Source organism: Drosophila serrata, unplaced genomic scaffold, assembly GCF_035046125.1.
Source record: "Drosophila serrata isolate PLE 108 unplaced genomic scaffold, ASM3504612v1 contig_378, whole genome shotgun sequence".
In the NCBI taxonomy this organism is placed as follows: Eukaryota; Metazoa; Arthropoda; class Insecta; order Diptera; family Drosophilidae; genus Drosophila; species Drosophila serrata.
In genome coordinates this window covers 289,798-313,097 of record NW_028257276.1, presented here as the reverse complement: position 1 = coordinate 313,097, position 23,300 = coordinate 289,798, and the positions used below count along the sequence as shown (strand labels likewise).

General features: G+C 30.3%; 1 protein-coding gene across 1 annotated transcript in view; it reads left to right on the top strand.

Moving 5' to 3' along the window:
* Positions 1–19: 19 nt before the first annotated feature.
* The window catches only part of Snx27 (sorting nexin 27), a 43,191-nt gene continuing 19,910 nt past the window's right edge, over positions 20–23,300 (top strand). The window contains exon 1 of the mRNA XM_020951254.2: positions 20–1,077. Within this exon, the coding sequence (XP_020806913.1) occupies positions 728–1,077 (350 nt within the window). The 5' untranslated portion in view covers positions 20–727. The remainder of the gene's footprint in view (positions 1,078–23,300) is intronic.

The following is a 23,300-nucleotide window of genomic DNA, read 5'->3' as shown; positions in this document are numbered from 1 at the left end:
TGTATGTATCGATAATAGCGTCAGTATAGCGATAGTGTTATCGATTCTTCACTTCACGTTCAATTCAGTGTGGCCAGCTGCTGCGGCGCGAAAAATTCATCTCTTGTTGCGACTGACTTCCGCAGTTGAACGGAAAACTTGGCAGGCACACTGCCGACTAATTACGAGCAAATTAAATAAATAAACGCAACTAATATGGACAGTTAACAAAATGTGTAGAGCGAAACGCAACAACGAGCACACGCCCAGACCGGAGTGATACGAATATCACGTTTTTTTTTTATGTTGGTTCCGATTGAAGAGTGTGGTGCAAAAGAGGCAGAGAGGCTCTATATAGGAGTTGTGGAGCGCGAAGTGTGTGTGGAGAGTGGAAAGTAAAAGTGGCGGTGCCTGTCTCTATACGTGTGTGCGAGTGCCAGTGTTAGTGTGTGTGTGTGTTGACGCGTTTGTTTGTGACGGTGTGTGCCGAAAAAGAAGTTGCAGAAACAAAATCGGCGACGGCGAGGAGTTACGCAAAAAAAAAAACAAGATACCCAAATAGCAATCACAACGAAGGATATTGTGCAAAAGAAAACAACCTCGGATTTTGCCCACTGCCGCGAGTTAGTGCTAAAGTGGTTTGAGTGTAAAAAAGCGACTAAGTGAGCGAGGGAAAGGAGTGGCGTGAAGAGGAGCCGCGGACCAAGCGTAGCGCAGTGCGTGCGAGCGAGCAAGAGCGACCGGCGCAATGAGCAGCATTGTTGGCGAGAATCACGGCACCACCAGCCTCCCACACCCTACACCACCACCCGCCGCCGCCACCACAGTGGTGGTCAGCAGTAGCGTCTCCAGCAGCGCTGGCGGAGGGGGAGGTGGTGTCGTCATGGGCGTAACCACCGCCAACGGTCCGCGCGTAGTCACCATTTACAAAACTGAAACGGGCTTCGGCTTCAACGTGCGCGGCCAGGTGTCCGAAGGCGGGCAGCTGCGGTCCATTAACGGGGAGCTGTACGCACCGCTGCAGCACGTGAGTGCCGTGCTGGAAAATGGGGCGGCGGAGAAGGCTGGCATTAAGAAGGGCGACCGCATACTGGAGGTGTAAGTATATCCTTACATACACATATCCTACGTTAAGAAGGGGTTCAGTTTACGCTTTCCCGGAATTATTAATATGTTTTTATAATATTTGTAAATTCCTTTTGCCTCAAGACTATATCAATATTCTTTCAGGGGTTGTACGGTTGTAAGGTCGTAATTTTACACCCCGAAATTAGTGTAAATTGGATTATAAATTTTTATGTATCCCAAACACCTAGCTATTTCTAATGGCCTTCTGATCCTTAAAGATTAAATTAAAACGAAACTAACATCAGGAAGTCGAAATTTGTATACCCTTGCAGTTTGCAATCCAATTATCGAATCGAAACTTCAAAATATTTGCATTCTGCTACTATTTATGACCATTTTTGTTTCTACAAATCAAAGTTTTAAAAACTCAAATCAAAGCCAAAAATGCTTTAATTTCGAATGATGATTTAGGGAAGTATTTGCCAACGCTGTTAAAAGTGTATGCTTTGTATACCTTGGAGCAATAATTGTAGTCCCCTTATTGGAATATGTGAACAGGCAAAACCTAAAACGCTGTAGTACAAATTATACTCCAAAGCAAGCTTACTGCTAAGACAGGGTGTGGTGTGCTATAAGGATTAAGTAAGTGGAGTTAACCTCTGACCCTGTCGCCCCTTCCATCGCTCCCTCTATTCACTTGTCGTCTACAAACCATTCTTCCTACCTTCCATCAATCAAATTGTATTTTTTTTGCGTTTACTCCATTCCGTTATGTAGCGTGGGTTTTGTTTTGTATTCCCGTGGGTGCGGTTGTAGTTGCTCCACTAGCGCCCCCTTACTCGATGCTTCAAACGGCGAATTTCAATTAATCAATTTTGCTAAATATTCTTTCTCGCCAGCGAGCAGCGTAGAGTAACCAGCAACTTAATTATCATCGTCACCTTCACAGTACCAACAAAACTCGCAAATTTTCCACATTTTTCTCACATATTTCCATGGCAAACAGCGGGGCAGGGCGAGGGAGAAGGGAACAGAAACGGAGGTGTGAGAGAGAGGCATGCTCGTCTATTATGCGACTGGGTTGTGTTGTTGCTATTTGCAGTGGCCCATGATTTCATTATCAGCAAAAATAGCAACAACAGCGAGCGAGAGCCGTTATAATTCGGCTGCGCGTGAGCTAACAAAAGCAGACGCAAAAATGTAATAACAACGACAAAAGCAAAAAAATAAAAGAGCACAAACATTAAACGAAAGCAAAAACAAACAAATTTGCATTTGATTTCCGTATTTTAGCGAACTAGTTTCCAACTCTTGCTTTCATAACCTTTCTTCTCTGGACACAATGTCTGAAGGCAAAAAGGAGTGGATATCCAGAGGTTTATATGTATGTTAATACGGAAATTTAGAATCCGTCCATGACAGCTTTAGATTGATATTTATCGACATTTTTATACCCCTACCTAATATTATAATTTAAGTCAAAAGCTTTCTGACTTTATAAACCATATACATATACTCTTGATCAGCATCAACAGGCGATCTTTCTAGGTATAAAGAAGAGATACAATTTTTGGCATTTTTTTGTTAAAATTTTCTAAGTTAAAATTAAAAAAAAAATTGATAAAAATTCAATTCAATTTAGTATGCAGATTTATAAATCTATTGAAAACTACCGTGTCGAAATTAATGCATTTTTGAACTAGTTATACATATATTTCAAATTTCATGAAAATCTGTAGAAAACTGGAAAATTTGTAATTTTTGTTCCTAAAATTTTCCAATCGATCCTATGGCAGCTATATATATGTATATATATAGTCCACCGATTCGCCATGCTCCGACTTATATACTAGTAAAATTATATAGAAGAATAACTCCATAGTTTCATTGAAATAGCTTGATCTTTGTTCCAAAAAAAATCTCGCACATCTGTACATATGATTCCCAACTGGTTCTCACCTCCCCGGAACGAAGTGACTGCTGCCGGCCAAGTCTCAGAAATGTGTTGTTACAAAAGTTGCAAGTCATTGTTTACTAGTGTTCAAAGTTAGTGACTGATCAAACATACTTACTAGTCATAGATACTTATTGATCATAGTTACTTACTGGTCATAGATATTAACTGATCATAGTTACTTACTGGTCATAGATACTTACTGTTCAGAGTTACTTACTGCTCATAGTTACTTAGATTCTTGATCAGGCGAATCTTTCTAGATATGAAGGAGAGACAATTTTCTTTTTGGCAATTTTTTTCTTAAAATTTTCTCAGTTAAAATTTAAAAAAATTGATAAAAATTTCAAATTTTGTAAACTTTAAATTGAGTATGCAGACTTATTAACCTATTCAAAGCTAGCATAGAACGGGTCGAAATTAATGCATTTTTGACTTAGTTATGAGTTTTTAAGGTTTTGAATAGTAGGATAAATTGTAATATGCAAATATCGACTAAAAAAATTGTACTCTTATTTGAGTCGGAAGCTCGAAACACAGTGAAGGAGTCATTTCCGACCCTATATTCCATATATATTCTTGATCAGCACAAACAGGCGAATCCTTCTATGGATAAATGAGGGAAACTAATTTTTGAAATTTTTTTTCTATATTTTTGTAGCCGTTTTTTACATCATTAACATTCTGAAAAATCGACAAAAATTGAAATAGTTTAAACATGAAATTTGAGTATGCAGATTTATTAACCTATTCAAAACTAGAACAGAACAGCTTTCCGAATTGCAATTAATGCATTTTTAGCTTAGTTATGAGTTTTTTAGGTTTTGAATTGTAGAATAAATTGTCATATGCAAATATCGAAATATCGACTAAATAATGGTATTCTAATTTGAATCGGAAGCTCGAAACACAGTGAAGGAGTCATTTCCGACCCTATACTCCATATATATTCTTGATCAGCACAAACAGGCGAATCTTTCTATGGATAAATGAGGGAAACTAATTTTTGAAATTTTTTTTCTATATTTTTTTAGCCGTTTTTTACATCATTAACATTCTGAAAAATCGACAAAAATTGAAATAGTTTAAACATGAAATTTGAGTATGCAGATTTATTAACCTATTCAAAACTAGAACAGAACAGCTTTCCAAATTGCAATTAATGCACTTTTAGCTTAGTTATGAGTTTTTAGGTTTTGAATATTAGAATAAATTTTCATATGCAAATATCGAAATATCGACTAAAAAAATGGTATTCTAATTTCAGTCGGAAGCTCGAAACACAGTGAAGGACCTATTTCCGACCCTATATTCCATATATATTCTTAATCAGCATAAACAGGCGAATTTTTCTAGGCATAAAGGAGGGAAACTAATTTTTGCAATTTTTTTTTCAATATTTTTCAGCCGTTTTTAGATCATTAACAATCTGAAAAATCGACAAAAATTGAAATAGCTATAAAATGAAATTTGAGTATGCAGATTTTTTAAACTATTAAAAACTAAAACAGAACAGCTTTCCGAATTGCAATTAATGCATTTTTAGCTTAGTTATGAGTTTTTAGGTTTTGAATATTAGAATAAATTGTCATATGCAAATATCGAAATATCGACTAAAAAAATGGTATTCTAATTTCAGTCGGAAGCTCGAAACACAGTGAAGGACCTATTTCCGACCCTATATTCCATATATATTCTTAATCAGCATAAACAGGCGAATTTTTCTAGGCATAAAGGAGGGAAACTAATTTTTGCAATTTTTTTTTCAATATTTTTCAGCCGTTTTTAGATCATTAACAATCTGAAAAATCGACAAAAATTGAAATAGCTTTAAAATGAAATTTGAGTATGCAGATTTTTTAAACTATTGAAAACTAAAACAGAACAGCTTTCCGAATTGCAATTAATGCATTTTTAGCTTAGTTATGAGTTTTTTGGTTTTGAATATTAGAATAAATTGTCATATGCAAATATCGAAATATCGACTAAAAATATGGTATTCTAATTTGAGTCGGAAGTTCGAAACACAGTGAAGGAGTCATTTCCGACCCTATATTCCATATATATTCTTGATCAGCACAGACAGGCGAATTTTTCTAGGCATAAAGGAGGGAAACTAATTTTTGCAATTTTTTTTTCAATATTTTTCAGCCGTTTTTAGATCATTAACAATCTGAAAAATCGACAAAAATTGAAATAGCTTTAAAATGAAATTTGAGTATGCAGATTTTTTAAACTATTGAAAACTAAAACAGAACAGCTTTCCGAATTGCAATTAATGCATTTTTAGCTTAGTTATGAGTTTTTAGGTTTTGAATATTAGAATAAATTGTCATATGCAAATATCGAAATATCGACTAAAAAAATGGTATTCTAATTTCAGTCGGAAGCTCGAAACACAGTGAAGGAGTCATTTCCGACCCTATATTCCATATATATTCTTGATCAGCACAGACAGGCGAATCTTTCTAGGCATAAAGGAGGAAAACTAATTTTTGAAAGTTTTTTTTTCAATATTTTACAGCCGTTTTTAGATCATTAACAATCTGAAAAATCGACAAAAATTGAAATAGCTATAAAATGAAATTTGAGTATGCAGATTTTTTAAACTATTGAAAACTAAAACAGAACAGCTTTCCGAATTGCAATTAATGCATTTTTAGCTTAGTTATGAGTTTTTACGTTTTGAATATTAGAATAAATTGTCATATGCAAATATCGAAATATCGACTAAAAATATGGTATTCTAATTTGAGTCGGAAGTTCGAAACACAGTGAAGGAGTCATTTCCGACCCTATATTCCATATATATTCTTAATCAGCATAAACAGGCGAATTTTTCTAGGCATAAAGGAGGAAAACTAATTTTTGCAATTTTTTTTTTTCAATATTTTTCAGCCGTTTTTAGATCATTAACAATCTGAAAAATCGACAAAAATTGAAATAGCTATAAAATGAAATTTGAGTATGCAGATTTTTTAAACTATTGAAAACTAAAACAGAACAGCTTTCCGAATTGCAATTAATGCATTTTTAGCTTAGTTATGAGTTTTTAGGTTTTGAATATTAGAATAAATTGTCATATGCAAATATCGAAATATCGACTAAAAATATGGTATTCTAATTTGAGTCGGAAGCTCGAAACACAGTGAAGGAGTCATTTCCGACCCTATATTCCATATATATTCTTAATCAGGATAAACAGGCGAATCTTTCTAGGCATAAAGGATGGAAACTAATTTTTGAAATTTTTTTTCAATATTTTTTCAGCCTTTTTTTGACATCATTAACTTTCTGAAAATCGACAAAAATTGAAATAGTTTAAAAAAGAAATTTGAGTATCCAGATTTATTAACCTATTCAAAACTAGAACAGAACAGCTTTCCGAATTGCAATTAATGCATTTTTAGCTTAGTTATGAGTTTTTAGGTTTTGAATATTAGAATAAATTGTCATATGCAAATATCGAAATATCGACTAAAAAAATGGTATTCTAATTTGAGTCGGAAGCTCGAAACACAGTGAAGGAGTCATTTCCGACCCTATATTCCATATATATTCTTAATCAGCATAAACAGGCGAAACTTTCTAGGCATAAAGGAGGGAAACTAATTTTTGCAATTTTTTTTTCAATATTTTTTTAGCCGTTTTTTACATCATTAACATTCTGAAAAATCGACAAAAATTGAAATAGTTTAAAAACGAAATTTGAGTAGGCAGATTCATTAACCTATTCAAAACTAGAATAGAACAGCTTTCCAAATTGCAATTAATGCATTTTTAGCTTAGTTATGAGTTTTTAGGTTTTGAATTGTAGAATAAATTGTCATATGCAAATATCGAAATATCGACTAAAAAAATGGTATTCTAATTTGAGTCGGAAGCTCGAAACACAGTGAAGGAGTCATTTCCGACCCTATATTCCATATATATTCTTAATCAGCATAAACAGGCGAATCTTTCTATGGATAAATGAGGGAAACTAATTTTTGAAATTTTTTTTCTATATTTTTTTAGCCGTTTTTTACATCATTAACATTCTGAAAAATCGACAAAAATTGAAATAGTTTAAACATGAAATTTGAGTATGCAGATTTATTAACCTATTCAAAACTAGAACAGAACAGCTTTCCAAATTGCAATTAATGCACTTTTAGCTTAGTTATGAGTTTTTAGGTTTTGAATATTAGAATAAATTTTCATATGCAAATATCGAAATATCGACTAAAAAAATGGTATTCTAATTTGAGTCGGAAGTTCGAAACACAGTGAAGGAGTCATTTCCGACCCTATATTCCATATATATTCTTAATCAGCATAAACAGGCGAATTTTTCTAGGCATAAAGGAGGAAAACTAATTTTTGCAATTTTTTTTTTTCAATATTTTTCAGCCGTTTTTAGATCATTAACAATCTGAAAAATCGACAAAAATTGAAATAGCTATAAAATGAAATTTGAGTATGCAGATTTTTTAAACTATTGAAAACTAAAACAGAACAGCTTTCCGAATTGCAATTAATGCATTTTTAGCTTAGTTATGAGTTTTTAGGTTTTGAATATTAGAATAAATTGTCATATGCAAATATCGAAATATCGACTAAAAATATGGTATTCTAATTTGAGTCGGAAGCTCGAAACACAGTGAAGGAGTCATTTCCGACCCTATATTCCATATATATTCTTAATCAGGATAAACAGGCGAATCTTTCTAGGCATAAAGGATGGAAACTAATTTTTGAAATTTTTTTTCAATATTTTTTCAGCCTTTTTTTGACATCATTAACTTTCTGAAAATCGACAAAAATTGAAATAGTTTAAAAAAGAAATTTGAGTATCCAGATTTATTAACCTATTCAAAACTAGAACAGAACAGCTTTCCAAATTGCAATTAATGCACTTTTAGCTTAGTTATGAGTTTTTAGGTTTTGAATATTAGAATAAATTTTCATATGCAAATATCGAAATATCGACTAAAAAAATGGTATTCTAATTTCAGTCGGAAGCTCGAAACACAGTGAAGGACCTATTTCCGACCCTATATTCCATATATATTCTTAATCAGCATAAACAGGCGAATCTTTCTAGGCATAAAGGAGGAAAACTAATTTTTGCAATTTTTTTTTTTCAATATTTTTCAGCCGTTTTTAGATCATTAACAATCTGAAAAATCGACAAAAATTGAAATAGCTATAAAATGAAATTTGAGTATGCAGATTTTTTAAACTATTGAAAACTAAAACAGAACAGCTTTCCGAATTGCAATTAATGCATTTTTAGCTTAGTTATGAGTTTTTACGTTTTGAATATTAGAATAAATTGTCATATGCAAATATCGAAATATCGACTAAATAATGGTATTCTAATTTGAATCGGAAGCTCGAAACACAGTGAAGGAGTCATTTCCGACCCTATACTCCATATATATTCTTGATCAGCACAAACAGGCGAATCTTTCTATGGATAAATGAGGGAAACTAATTTTTGAAATTTTTTTTCTATATTTTTTTAGCCGTTTTTTACATCATTAACATTCTGAAAAATCGACAAAAATTGAAATAGTTTAAACATGAAATTTGAGTATGCAGATTTATTAACCTATTCAAAACTAGAACAGAACAGCTTTCCAAATTGCAATTAATGCACTTTTAGCTTAGTTATGAGTTTTTAGGTTTTGAATATTAGAATAAATTTTCATATGCAAATATCGAAATATCGACTAAAAAAATGGTATTCTAATTTCAGTCGGAAGCTCGAAACACAGTGAAGGACCTATTTCCGACCCTATATTCCATATATATTCTTAATCAGCATAAACAGGCGAATCTTTCTAGGCATAAAGGAGGGAAACTAATTTTTGCAATTTTTTTTTCTATATTTTTCAGCCGTTTTTATATCATTAACAATCTGAAAAATCGACAAAAATTGAAATAGCTATAAAATGAAATTTGAGTATGCAGATTTTTTAAACTATTAAAAACTAAAACAGAACAGCTTTCCGAATTGCAATTAATGCATTTTTAGCTTAGTTATGAGTTTTTAGGTTTTGAATATTAGAATAAATTGTCATATGCAAATATCGAAATATCGACTAAAAAAATGGTATTCTAATTTGAGTCGGAAGCTCGAAACACAGTGAAGGAGCTATTTCCGACCCTATATTCCATATATATTCTTAATCAGCATAAACAGGCGAATCTTTCTAGGCATAAAGGAGGGAAACTAATTTTTGCAATTTTTTTTCAATATTTTTTTAGCCGTTTTTTATATCATTAACATTCTGAAAAATCGACAAAAATTGAAATAGTTTAAAAACGAAATTTGAGTAGGCAGATTCATTAACCTATTCAAAACTAGAATAGAACAGCTTTCCAAATTGCAATTAATGCATTTTTAGCTTAGTTATGAGTTTTTAGGTTTTGAATTGTAGAATAAATTGTCATATGCAAATATCGAAATATCGACTAAAAAAATGGTATTCTAATTTGAGTCGGAAGCTCGAAACACAGTGAAGGAGTCATTTCCGACCCTATATTCCATATATATTCTTAATCAGGATAAACAGGCGAATCTTTCTAGGCATAAAGGATGGAAACTAATTTTTGAATTTTTTTTTCAATATTTTTTCAGCCTTTTTTTGACATCATTAACATTCTGAAAATCGACAAAAATTGAAATAGTTTAAAAAAGAAATTTGAGTATCCAGATTTATTAACCTATTCAAAACTAGAACAGAACAGCTTTCCAAATTGCAATTAATGCATTTTTAGCTTAGTTATGAGTTTTTAGGTTTTGAATATTAGAATAAATTGTCATATGCAAATATCAAAATATCGACTAAAAAATTTCAAATTTTGTAAATTTTAAATTTAGTATGTAGATTTACAAATCTATTGAAAACTACCACAGAACGGGCTTCCGTGTTGAAATTAATGCATTTTTGAACTAGTTATACATATATTTTAAATTTCATGAAAATCTGCAGAAAACTGGAAAATATGTAATTTTTTTTCCTATGGCAGCTATATATATGTATATATATAGTCCACCGATTCGCCACGCTCCGACTTATATACTTGAAAATTATATAGAAAAATAATTCCATAGTTTCATTCAAAAAGCTTGGTTTAAATTTGTTCAAAACAAATCTCGCACATGTGCTTATGATTCCCAACTGTGTTCTAACATCCTCGGAACGAAGTGACTGCTACCGGCCACGTTTCAGAAATGTGTTGTGTTCAATAGTTGCAAGTCATTGTTATTTAGTTTAAACATGAAATTTGAGTATGCAGATTTATTAACCTATTCAAAACTAGAACAGAACAGCTTTCCGAATTGCAATTAATGCATTTTTAGCTTAGTTATGAGTTTTTTAGGTTTTGAATTGTAGAATAAATTGTCATATGCAAATATCGAAATATCGACTAAATAATGGTATTCTAATTTGAATCGGAAGCTCGAAACACAGTGAAGGAGTCATTTCCGACCCTATACTCCATATATATTCTTGATCAGCACAAACAGGCGAATCTTTCTATGGATAAATGAGGGAAACTAATTTTTGAAATTTTTTTTCTATATTTTTTTAGCCGTTTTTTACATCATTAACATTCTGAAAAATCGACAAAAATTGAAATAGTTTAAACATGAAATTTGAGTATGCAGATTTATTAACCTATTCAAAACTAGAACAGAACAGCTTTCCAAATTGCAATTAATGCACTTTTAGCTTAGTTATGAGTTTTTAGGTTTTGAATATTAGAATAAATTTTCATATGCAAATATCGAAATATCGACTAAAAAAATGGTATTCTAATTTCAGTCGGAAGCTCGAAACACAGTGAAGGACCTATTTCCGACCCTATATTCCATATATATTCTTAATCAGCATAAACAGGCGAATCTTTCTAGGCATAAAGGAGGGAAACTAATTTTTGCAATTTTTTTTTCTATATTTTTCAGCCGTTTTTATATCATTAACAATCTGAAAAATCGACAAAAATTGAAATAGCTATAAAATGAAATTTGAGTATGCAGATTTTTTAAACTATTAAAAACTAAAACAGAACAGCTTTCCGAATTGCAATTAATGCATTTTTAGCTTAGTTATGAGTTTTTAGGTTTTGAATATTAGAATAAATTGTCATATGCAAATATCGAAATATCGACTAAAAAAATGGTATTCTAATTTCAGTCGGAAGCTCGAAACACAGTGAAGGACCTATTTCCGACCCTATATTCCATATATATTCTTAATCAGCATAAACAGGCGAATTTTTCTAGGCATAAAGGAGGGAAACTAATTTTTGCAATTTTTTTTTCAATATTTTTCAGCCGTTTTTAGATCATTAACAATCTGAAAAATCGACAAAAATTGAAATAGCTTTAAAATGAAATTTGAGTATGCAGATTTTTTAAACTATTGAAAACTAAAACAGAACAGCTTTCCGAATTGCAATTAATGCATTTTTAGCTTAGTTATGAGTTTTTACGTTTTGAATATTAGAATAAATTGTCATATGCAAATATCGAAATATCGACTAAATAATGGTATTCTAATTTGAATCGGAAGCTCGAAACACAGTGAAGGAGTCATTTCCGACCCTATACTCCATATATATTCTTGATCAGCACAAACAGGCGAATCTTTCTATGGATAAATGAGGGAAACTAATTTTTGAAATTTTTTTTCTATATTTTTTTAGCCGTTTTTTACATCATTAACATTCTGAAAAATCGACAAAAATTGAAATAGTTTAAACATGAAATTTGAGTATGCAGATTTATTAACCTATTCAAAACTAGAACAGAACAGCTTTCCAAATTGCAATTAATGCACTTTTAGCTTAGTTATGAGTTTTTAGGTTTTGAATATTAGAATAAATTTTCATATGCAAATATCGAAATATCGACTAAAAAAATGGTATTCTAATTTCAGTCGGAAGCTCGAAACACAGTGAAGGACCTATTTCCGACCCTATATTCCATATATATTCTTAATCAGCATAAACAGGCGAATCTTTCTAGGCATAAAGGAGGGAAACTAATTTTTGCAATTTTTTTTTCTATATTTTTCAGCCGTTTTTATATCATTAACAATCTGAAAAATCGACAAAAATTGAAATAGCTATAAAATGAAATTTGAGTATGCAGATTTTTTAAACTATTAAAAACTAAAACAGAACAGCTTTCCGAATTGCAATTAATGCATTTTTAGCTTAGTTATGAGTTTTTAGGTTTTGAATATTAGAATAAATTGTCATATGCAAATATCGAAATATCGACTAAAAAAATGGTATTCTAATTTGAGTCGGAAGCTCGAAACACAGTGAAGGAGCTATTTCCGACCCTATATTCCATATATATTCTTAATCAGCATAAACAGGCGAATCTTTCTAGGCATAAAGGAGGGAAACTAATTTTTGCAATTTTTTTTCAATATTTTTTTAGCCGTTTTTTACATCATTAACATTCTGAAAAATCGACAAAAATTGAAATAGTTTAAAAACGAAATTTGAGTAGGCAGATTCATTAACCTATTCAAAACTAGAATAGAACAGCTTTCCAAATTGCAATTAATGCATTTTTAGCTTAGTTATGAGTTTTTAGGTTTTGAATTGTAGAATAAATTGTCATATGCAAATATCGAAATATCGACTAAAAAAATGGTATTCTAATTTGAGTCGGAAGCTCGAAACACAGTGAAGGAGTCATTTCCGACCCTATATTCCATATATATTCTTAATCAGGATAAACAGGCGAATCTTTCTAGGCATAAAGGATGGAAACTAATTTTTGAATTTTTTTTTCAATATTTTTTCAGCCTTTTTTTGACATCATTAACATTCTGAAAATCGACAAAAATTGAAATAGTTTAAAAAAGAAATTTGAGTATCCAGATTTATTAACCTATTCAAAACTAGAACAGAACAGCTTTCCAAATTGCAATTAATGCATTTTTAGCTTAGTTATGAGTTTTTAGGTTTTGAATATTAGAATAAATTGTCATATGCAAATATCAAAATATCGACTAAAAAATTTCAAATTTTGTAAATTTTAAATTTAGTATGTAGATTTACAAATCTATTGAAAACTACCACAGAACGGGCTTCCGTGTTGAAATTAATGCATTTTTGAACTAGTTATACATATATTTTAAATTTCATGAAAATCTGCAGAAAACTGGAAAATATGTAATTTTTTTTCCTATGGCAGCTATATATATGTATATATATAGTCCACCGATTCGCCACGCTCCGACTTATATACTTGAAAATTATATAGAAAAATAATTCCATAGTTTCATTCAAAAAGCTTGGTTTAAATTTGTTCAAAACAAATCTCGCACATGTGCTTATGATTCCCAACTGTGTTCTAACATCCTCGGAACGAAGTGACTGCTACCGGCCACGTTTCAGAAATGTGTTGTGTTCAATAGTTGCAAGTCATTGTTATTTAGTTTAAACATGAAATTTGAGTATGCAGATTTATTAACCTATTCAAAACTAGAACAGAACAGCTTTCCGAATTGCAATTAATGCATTTTTAGCTTAGTTATGAGTTTTTACGTTTTGAATATTAGAATAAATTGTCATATGCAAATATCGAAATATCGACTAAATAATGGTATTCTAATTTGAATCGGAAGCTCGAAACACAGTGAAGGAGTCATTTCCGACCCTATACTCCATATATATTCTTGATCAGCACAAACAGGCGAATCTTTCTATGGATAAATGAGGGAAACTAATTTTTGAAATTTTTTTTCTATATTTTTTTAGCCGTTTTTTACATCATTAACATTCTGAAAAATCGACAAAAATTGAAATAGTTTAAACATGAAATTTGAGTATGCAGATTTATTAACCTATTCAAAACTAGAACAGAACAGCTTTCCAAATTGCAATTAATGCACTTTTAGCTTAGTTATGAGTTTTTAGGTTTTGAATATTAGAATAAATTTTCATATGCAAATATCGAAATATCGACTAAAAAAATGGTATTCTAATTTGAGTCGGAAGTTCGAAACACAGTGAAGGAGTCATTTCCGACCCTATATTCCATATATATTCTTGATCAGCACAGACAGGCGAATTTTTCTAGGCATAAAGGAGGGAAACTAATTTTTGCAATTTTTTTTTCAATATTTTTCAGCCGTTTTTAGATCATTAACAATCTGAAAAATCGACAAAAATTGAAATAGCTTTAAAATGAAATTTGAGTATGCAGATTTTTTAAACTATTGAAAACTAAAACAGAACAGCTTTCCGAATTGCAATTAATGCATTTTTAGCTTAGTTATGAGTTTTTAGGTTTTGAATATTAGAATAAATTGTCATATGCAAATATCGAAATATCGACTAAAAAAATGGTATTCTAATTTCAGTCGGAAGCTCGAAACACAGTGAAGGAGTCATTTCCGACCCTATATTCCATATATATTCTTGATCAGCACAGACAGGCGAATCTTTCTAGGCATAAAGGAGGAAAACTAATTTTTGAAAGTTTTTTTTTCAATATTTTACAGCCGTTTTTAGATCATTAACAATCTGAAAAATCGACAAAAATTGAAATAGCTATAAAATGAAATTTGAGTATGCAGATTTTTTAAACTATTGAAAACTAAAACAGAACAGCTTTCCGAATTGCAATTAATGCATTTTTAGCTTAGTTATGAGTTTTTAGGTTTTGAATATTAGAATAAATTGTCATATGCAAATATCGAAATATCGACTAAAAATATGGTATTCTAATTTGAGTCGGAAGTTCGAAACACAGTGAAGGAGTCATTTCCGACCCTATATTCCATATATATTCTTAATCAGCATAAACAGGCGAATTTTTCTAGGCATAAAGGAGGAAAACTAATTTTTGCAATTTTTTTTTTCAATATTTTTCATCCGTTTTTATATCATTAACAATCTGAAAAATCGACAAAAATTGAAATAGCTATAAAATGAAATTTGAGTATGCAGATTTTTTAAACTATTGAAAACTAAAACAGAACAGCTTTCCGAATTGCAATTAATGCACTTTTAGCTTAGTTATGAGTTTTTAGGTTTTGAATATTAGAATAAATTTTCATATGCAAATATCGAAATATCGACTAAAAAAATGGTATTCTAATTTGAGTCGGAAGCTCGAAACACAGTGAAGGAGTCATTTCCGACCCTATATTCCATATATATTCTTAATCAGGATAAACAGGCGAATCTTTCTAGGCATAAAGGATGGAAACTAATTTTTGAAATTTTTTTTCAATATTTTTTCAGCCTTTTTTTGACATCATTAACTTTCTGAAAATCGACAAAAATTGAAATAGTTTAAAAAAGAAATTTGAGTATCCAGATTTATTAACCTATTCAAAACTAGAACAGAACAGCTTTCCAAATTGCAATTAATGCATTTTTAGCTTAGTTATGAGTTTTTAGGTTTTGAATATTAGAATAAATTGTCATATGCAAATATCAAAATATCGACTAAAAAATTTCAAATTTTGTAAATTTTAAATTTAGTATGTAGATTTACAAATCTATTGAAAACTACCACAGAACGGGCTTCCGTGTTGAAATTAATGCATTTTTGAACTAGTTATACATATATTTTAAATTTCATGAAAATCTGCAGAAAACTGGAAAATATGTAATTTTTTTTCCTATGGCAGCTATATATATGTATATATATAGTCCACCGATTCGCCACGCTCCGACTTATATACTTGAAAATTATATAGAAAAATAATTCCATAGTTTCATTCAAAAAGCTTGGTTTAAATTTGTTCAAAAGAAATCTCGCACATGTGCTTATGATTCCCAACTGTGTTCTAACATCCTCGGAACGAAGTGACTGCTACCGGCCACGTTTCAGAAATGTGTTGTGTTCAATAGTTGCAAGTCATTGTTATTTAGTTTAAACATGAAATTTGAGTATGCAGATTTATTAACCTATTCAAAACTAGAACAGAACAGCTTTCCGAATTGCAATTAATGCATTTTTAGCTTAGTTATGAGTTTTTTAGGTTTTGAATTGTAGAATAAATTGTCATATGCAAATATCGAAATATCGACTAAATAATGGTATTCTAATTTGAATCGGAAGCTCGAAACACAGTGAAGGAGTCATTTCCGACCCTATACTCCATATATATTCTTGATCAGCACAAACAGGCGAATCTTTCTATGGATAAATAAGGGAAACTAATTTTTGAAATTTTTTTTCTATATTTTTTTTAGCCGTTTTTTACATCATTAACATTCTGAAAAATCGACAAAAATTGAAATAGCTATAAAATGAAATTTGAGTATGCAGATTTTTTAAACTATTGAAAACTAAAACAGAACAGCTTTCCGAATTGCAATTAATGCACTTTTAGCTTAGTTATGAGTTTTTAGGTTTTGAATATTAGAATAAATTTTCATATGCAAATATCGAAATATCGACTAAAAAAATGGTATTCTAATTTCAGTCGGAAGCTCGAAACACAGTGAAGGACCTATTTCCGACCCTATATTCCATATATATTCTTAATCAGCATAAACAGGCGAATCTTTCTAGGCATAAAGGAGGGAAACTAATTTTTGCAATTTTTTTTTCTATATTTTTCAGCCGTTTTTATATCATTAACAATCTGAAAAATCGACAAAAATTGAAATAGCTATAAAATGAAATTTGAGTATGCAGATTTTTTAAACTATTAAAAACTAAAACAGAACAGCTTTCCGAATTGCAATTAATGCATTTTTAGCTTAGTTATGAGTTTTTAGGTTTTGAATATTAGAATAAATTGTCATATGCAAATATCGAAATATCGACTAAAAAAATGGTATTCTAATTTCAGTCGGAAGCTCGAAACACAGTGAAGGACCTATTTCCGACCCTATATTCCATATATATTCTTAATCAGCATAAACAGGCGAATTTTTCTAGGCATAAAGGAGGGAAACTAATTTTTGCAATTTTTTTTTCAATATTTTTCAGCCGTTTTTAGATCATTAACAATCTGAAAAATCGACAAAAATTGAAATAGCTTTAAAATGAAATTTGAGTATGCAGATTTTTTAAACTATTGAAAACTAAAACAGAACAGCTTTCCGAATTGCAATTAATGCATTTTTAGCTTAGTTATGAGTTTTTAGGTTTTGAATATTAGAATAAATTGTCATATGCAAATATCGAAATATCGACTAAAAAAATGGTATTCTAATTTCAGTCGGAAGCTCGAAACACAGTGAAGGAGTCATTTCCGACCCTATATTCCATATATATTCTTGATCAGCACAGACAGGCGAATCTTTCTAGGCATAAAGGAGGAAAACTAATTTTTGAAAGTTTTTTTTTCAATATTTTACAGCCGTTTTTAGATCATTAACAATCTGAAAAATCGACAAAAATTGAAATAGCTATAAAATGAAATTTGAGTATGCAGATTTTTTAAACTATTGAAAACTAAAACAGAACAGCTTTCCGAATTGCAATTAATGCACTTTTAGCTTAGTTATGAGTTTTTAGGTTTTGAATATTAGAATAAATTTTCATATGCAAATATCGAAATATCGACTAAAAAAATGGTATTCTAATTTGAGTCGGAAGCTCGAAACACAGTGAAGGAGTCATTTCCGACCCTATATTCCATATATATTCTTAATCAGGATAAACAGGCGAATCTTTCTAGGCATAAAGGACGGAAACTAATTTTTGAAATTTTTTTTCAATATTTTTTCAGCCTTTTTTTGACATCATTAACTTTCTGAAAATCGACAAAAATTGAAATAGTTTAAAAAAGAAATTTGAGTATCCAGATTTATTAACCTATTCAAAACTAGAACAGAACAGCTTTCCGAATTGCAATTAATGCATTTTTAGCTTAGTTATGAGTTTTTAGGTTTTGAATTGTAGAATAAATTGTCATATGCAAATATCGAAATATCGACTAAAAAAATGGTATTCTAATTTGAGTCGGAAGCTCGAAACACAGTGAAGGAGCTATTTCCGACCCTATATGCCATATATATTCTTAATCAGCATAAACAGGCGAATCTTTCTAGGCATAAAGGAGGGAAACTAATTTTTGCAATTTTTTTTTAAAAATATTTTTTTAGCCGTTTTTTACATCATTAACATTCTGAAAAATCGACAAAAATTGAAATAGTTTAAAAACGAAATTTGAGTAGGCAGATTCATTAACCTACTCAAAACTAGAATAGAACAGCTTTCCAAATTGCAATTAATGCATTTTTAGCTTAGTTATGAGTTTTTAGGTTTTGAATATTAGAATAAATTGTCATATGCAAATATCAAAATATCGACTAAAAAATTTCAAATTTTGTAAATTTTAAATTTAGTTTGTAGATTTACAAATCTATTGAAAACTACCACAGAACGGGCTTCCGTGTTGAAATTAATGCATTTTTGAACTAGTTATACATATATTTTAAATTTCATGAAAATCTGCAGAAAACTGGAAAATATGTAATTTTTTTTCCTATGGCAGCTATATATATGTATATATATAGTCCACCGATTCGCCACGCTCCGACTTATATACTTGAAAATTATATAGAAAAATAATTACGTAGTTTCATTCAAATAGCTTGCTTTAAATTTGTTCAAAACAAATCTCGTACATGTGCTTATGATTCCCAACTGTGTTCTAACATCCCCGGAACGAAGTGACTGCTACCGGCCACGTTTCAGAAATGTGTTGTGCTCAAAAGTTGCAAGTCATTGTTATTTAGTGTTCAAAGTTAGTAACTGATCATGCATACATACTTACTGGTTATAGACACTTGCTGATCAAAGTTACTTACTGGTCATAGCTACTTACTGGTCATAGATAGTTAGGGTTCAGAGTTACTTACTGCTCATAGTTAATTACTGGTCATAGTTAATTACTGATCTTAGTTCTATAAATCGTCCGATTGTTCCTATGTCAGCTAAATATATATATATATGTATATATAATCCACCGATTCGCTATGCTCCGATTTATATAATAGTAATATTGTATAGAAGAATAACTCAATAGTTTCATTCAACTAGCTTGCTCATTTGTTCCAAAACAAATCTCGCACATGTGCTTATGATTCCCAACTGTGTTCTAACATCCCCGGAACGAAGTGACTGCTATCGGCCACGTTTCAGAAATGTGTTGTGCTCAAAAGTTGCAAGTCATTGTTATTTAGTGTTCAAAGTTAGTAACTGATCATGCATACATACATACTTACTGGTCATAGAGACTTTTTGATCATAGTTACTTACTGGTCATAGCTACTTACTGGTCATAGATACTTAGGGTTTAGAGTTATATATATATATATATATATATATAGATATATAGATATATATATATATATATAGTCCACCGATTCGCCATGCTCCGATTTATATACTTGTAAAATTATATAGAAAAATAATTCCATAGTTTCATTCAAATAGCTTGGTTTAAATTTGTTCAAAACAAATCTAGCACATGTGCTTATGATTCCCAACTGTGTTCTAACATCCCCGGAACGAAGTGACTGCTACCGGCCACGTTTCAGATATGTTTTGTGTTCAAAAGTTGCAAGTCATTGTTTTTTAGTGTTCAAAGTCAGTAACTGATTATACATACGTACTGGTCATAGATATTAACTTATCAGTTACTTACTGGTCATAGATACTTAGTGTTCAGAGTTACTTACTGCTCATAGTTACTTAGATTCTTGATCAGCATCATCAGGCGAATCTTTCTAGAAATGAAGGAGAGAACATTTTTTTTTTTGGCATTTTTTTTGTTAAAATTTTCTCAGTTAAAATTTAAAAAAATAAATACATTTCCAATTTTGTAAACTTTAAATTGAGTATGCAGATTTATTAACCTATTCAAAGATAGCATAAAACGGGCTTTCCTGTCGAAATTAATGCATTTTTGACTTAGTTATGAGTTTTTAGGTTTTGAATATTAGAATAAATTGTCATATGCAAATATCGAAATATCGACTAAAAAAATGGTATTCTAATTTCAGTCGGAAGCTCGAAACACAGTGAAGGACCTATTTCCGACCCTATATTCCATATATATTCTTAATCAGCATAAACAGGCGAATTTTTCTAGGCATAAAGGAGGAATACTAATTTTTGCAATTTTTTTTTTCAAAATTTTTCAGCCGTTTTTAGATCATTAACAATCTGAAAAATCGACAAAAATTGAAATAGCTATAAAATGAAATTTGAGTATGCAGATTTTTTAAACTATTGAAAACTAAAACAGAACAGCTTTCCGAATTGCAATTAATGCATTTTTAGCTTAGTTATGAGTTTTTAGGTTTTGAATATTAGAATAAATTGTCATATGCAAATATCGAAATATCGACTAAAAATATGGTATTCTAATTTGAGTCGGAAGTTCGAAACACAGTGAAGGAGTCATTTCCGACCCTATATTCCATATATATTCTTGATCAGCACAGACAGGCGAATCTTTCTAGGCATAAAGGAGGAAAACTAATTTTTGAAAGTTTTTTTTCAATATTTTACAGCCGTTTTTAGATCATTAACAATCTGAAAAATCGACAAAAATTGAAATAGCTATAAAATGAAATTTGAGTATGCAGATTTTTTAAACTATTGAAAACTAAAACAGAACAGCTTTCCGAGTTGCAATTAATGCATTTTTAGCTTAGTTATGAGTTTTTAGGTTTTGAATATTAGAATAAATTGTCATATGCAAATATCGAAATATCGACTAAAAAAATGGTATTCTAATTTCAGTCGGAAGCTCGAAACACAGTGAAGGACCTATTTCCGACCCTATATTCCATATATATTCTTGATAAGCACAGACAGGCGAATCTTTCTAGGCATAAAGGAGGAAAACTAATTTTTGAAGGTTTTTTTTCAATATTTTACAGCCGTTTTTAGATCATTACCAATCTGAAAAATCGACAAAAATTGAAATAGTTTAAAAATGAAATTTGAGTATGCAGATTTATTAACCTATTCAAACCTAGAACAGAACAGCTTTCCAAATTGCAATTAATGCATTTTTAGCTTAGTTATGAGTTTTTAGGTTTTGAATTGTAGAATAAATTGTCATATGCAAATATCGAAATATCGACTAAAAAAATGGTATTCTAATTTGAGTCGGAAGCTCGAAACACAGTGAAGGAGTCATTTCCGACCCTATATTCCATATATATTCTTAATCAGGATAAACAGGCGAATCTTTCTAGGCATAAAGGATGGAAACTAATTTTTGCAATTTTTTTTCAATATTTTTTTAGCCGTTTTTTACATCATTAACATTCTGAAAAATCGACAAAAATTGAAATAGTTTAAAAACGAAATTTGAGTAGGCAGATTCATTAACCCTTTCAAAACTAGAATAGAACAGCTTTCCAAATTGCAATTAATGCATTTTTAGCTTAGTTATGAGTTTTTAGGTTTTGAATTGTAGAATAAATTGTCATATGCAAATATCGAAATATCGACTAAAAAGATGGTATTCTAATTTGAGTCGGAAGCTCGAAACACAGTGAAGGAGTCATTTCCGACCCTATATTCCATATATATTCTTAATCAGGATAAACAGGCGAATCTTTCTAGGCATAAAGGATGGAAACTAATTTTTGCAATTTTTTTTCAATATTTTTTTAGCCGTTTTTTACATCATTAACATTCTGAAAAATCGACAAAAATTGAAATAGTTTAAAAACGAAATTTGAGTATGCAGATTTATTAACCTATTCAAACCTAGAACAGAACAGCTTTCCAAATTGCAATTAATGCATTTTTAGCTTAGTTATGAGTTTTTAGGTTTTGAATATTAGAATAAATTGTCATGCAAATATCGAAATATCGACTAAAAAAATGGTATTCTAATTTCAGTCGGAAGCTCGAAACACAGTGAAGGACCTATTTCCGACCCTATATTCCATATATATTCTTGATAAGCACAGACAGGCGAATCTTTCTAGGCATAAAGGAGGAAAACTAATTTTTGAAGGTTTTTTTTCAATATTTTACAGCCGTTTTTAGATCATTACCAATCTGAAAAATCGACAAAAATTGAAATAGTTTAAAAATGAAATTTGAGTATGCAGATTTATTAACCTATTCAAACCTAGAACAGAACAGCTTTCCAAATTGCAATTAATGCATTTTTAGCTTAGTTATGAGTTTTTAGGTTTTGAATTGTAGAATAAATTGTCATATGCAAATATCGAAATATCGACTAAAAAAATGGTATTCTAATTTGAGTCGGAAGCTCGAAACACAGTGAAGGAGTCATTTCCGACCCTATATTCCATATATATTCTTAATCAGGATAAACAGGCGAATCTTTCTAGGCATAAAGGATGGAAACTAATTTTTGCAATTTTTTTTCAATATTTTTTTAGCCGTTTTTTACATCATTAACATTCTGAAAAATCGACAAAAATTGAAATAGTTTAAAAACGAAATTTGAGTAGGCAGATTTATTAACCTTTTCAAAACTAGAATAGAACAGCTTTCCAAATTGCAATTAATGCATTTTTAGCTTAGTTATGAGTTTTTAGGTTTTGAATTGTAGAATAAATTGTCATATGCAAATATCGAAATATCGACTAAAAAGATGGTATTCTAATTTGAGTCGGAAGCTCGAAACACAGTGAAGGAGTCATTTCCGACCCTATATTCCATATATATTCTTAATCAGGATAAACAGGCGAATCTTTCTAGGCATAAAGGATGGAAACTAATTTTTGCAATTTTTTTTCAATATTTTTTTAGCCGTTTTTTACATCATTAACATTCTGAAAAATCGACAAAAATTGAAATAGTTTAAAAACGAAATTTGAGTATGCAGATTTATTAACCTATTCAAACCTAGAACAGAACAGCTTTCCAAATTGCAATTAATGCATTTTTAGCTTAGTTATGAGTTTTTAGGTTTTGAATATTAGAATAAATTGTCATGCAAATATCGAAATATCGACTAAAAAAATGGTATTCTAATTTCAGTCGGAAGCTCGAAACACAGTGAAGGACCTATTTCCGACCCTATATTCCATATATATTCTTAATCAGCATAAACAGGCGAATTTTTCTAGGCATAAAGGAGGGAAACTAATTTTTGCAATTTTTTTTTCAATATTTTTCAGCCGTTTTTAGATCATTAACAATCTGAAAAATCGACAAAAATTGAAATAGCTATAAAATGAAATTTGAGTATGCAGATTTTTTAAACTATTGAAAACTAAAACAGAACAGCTTTCCGAATTGCAATTAATGCATTTTTAGCTTAGTTATGAGTTTTTAGGTTTTGAATATTAGAATAAATTG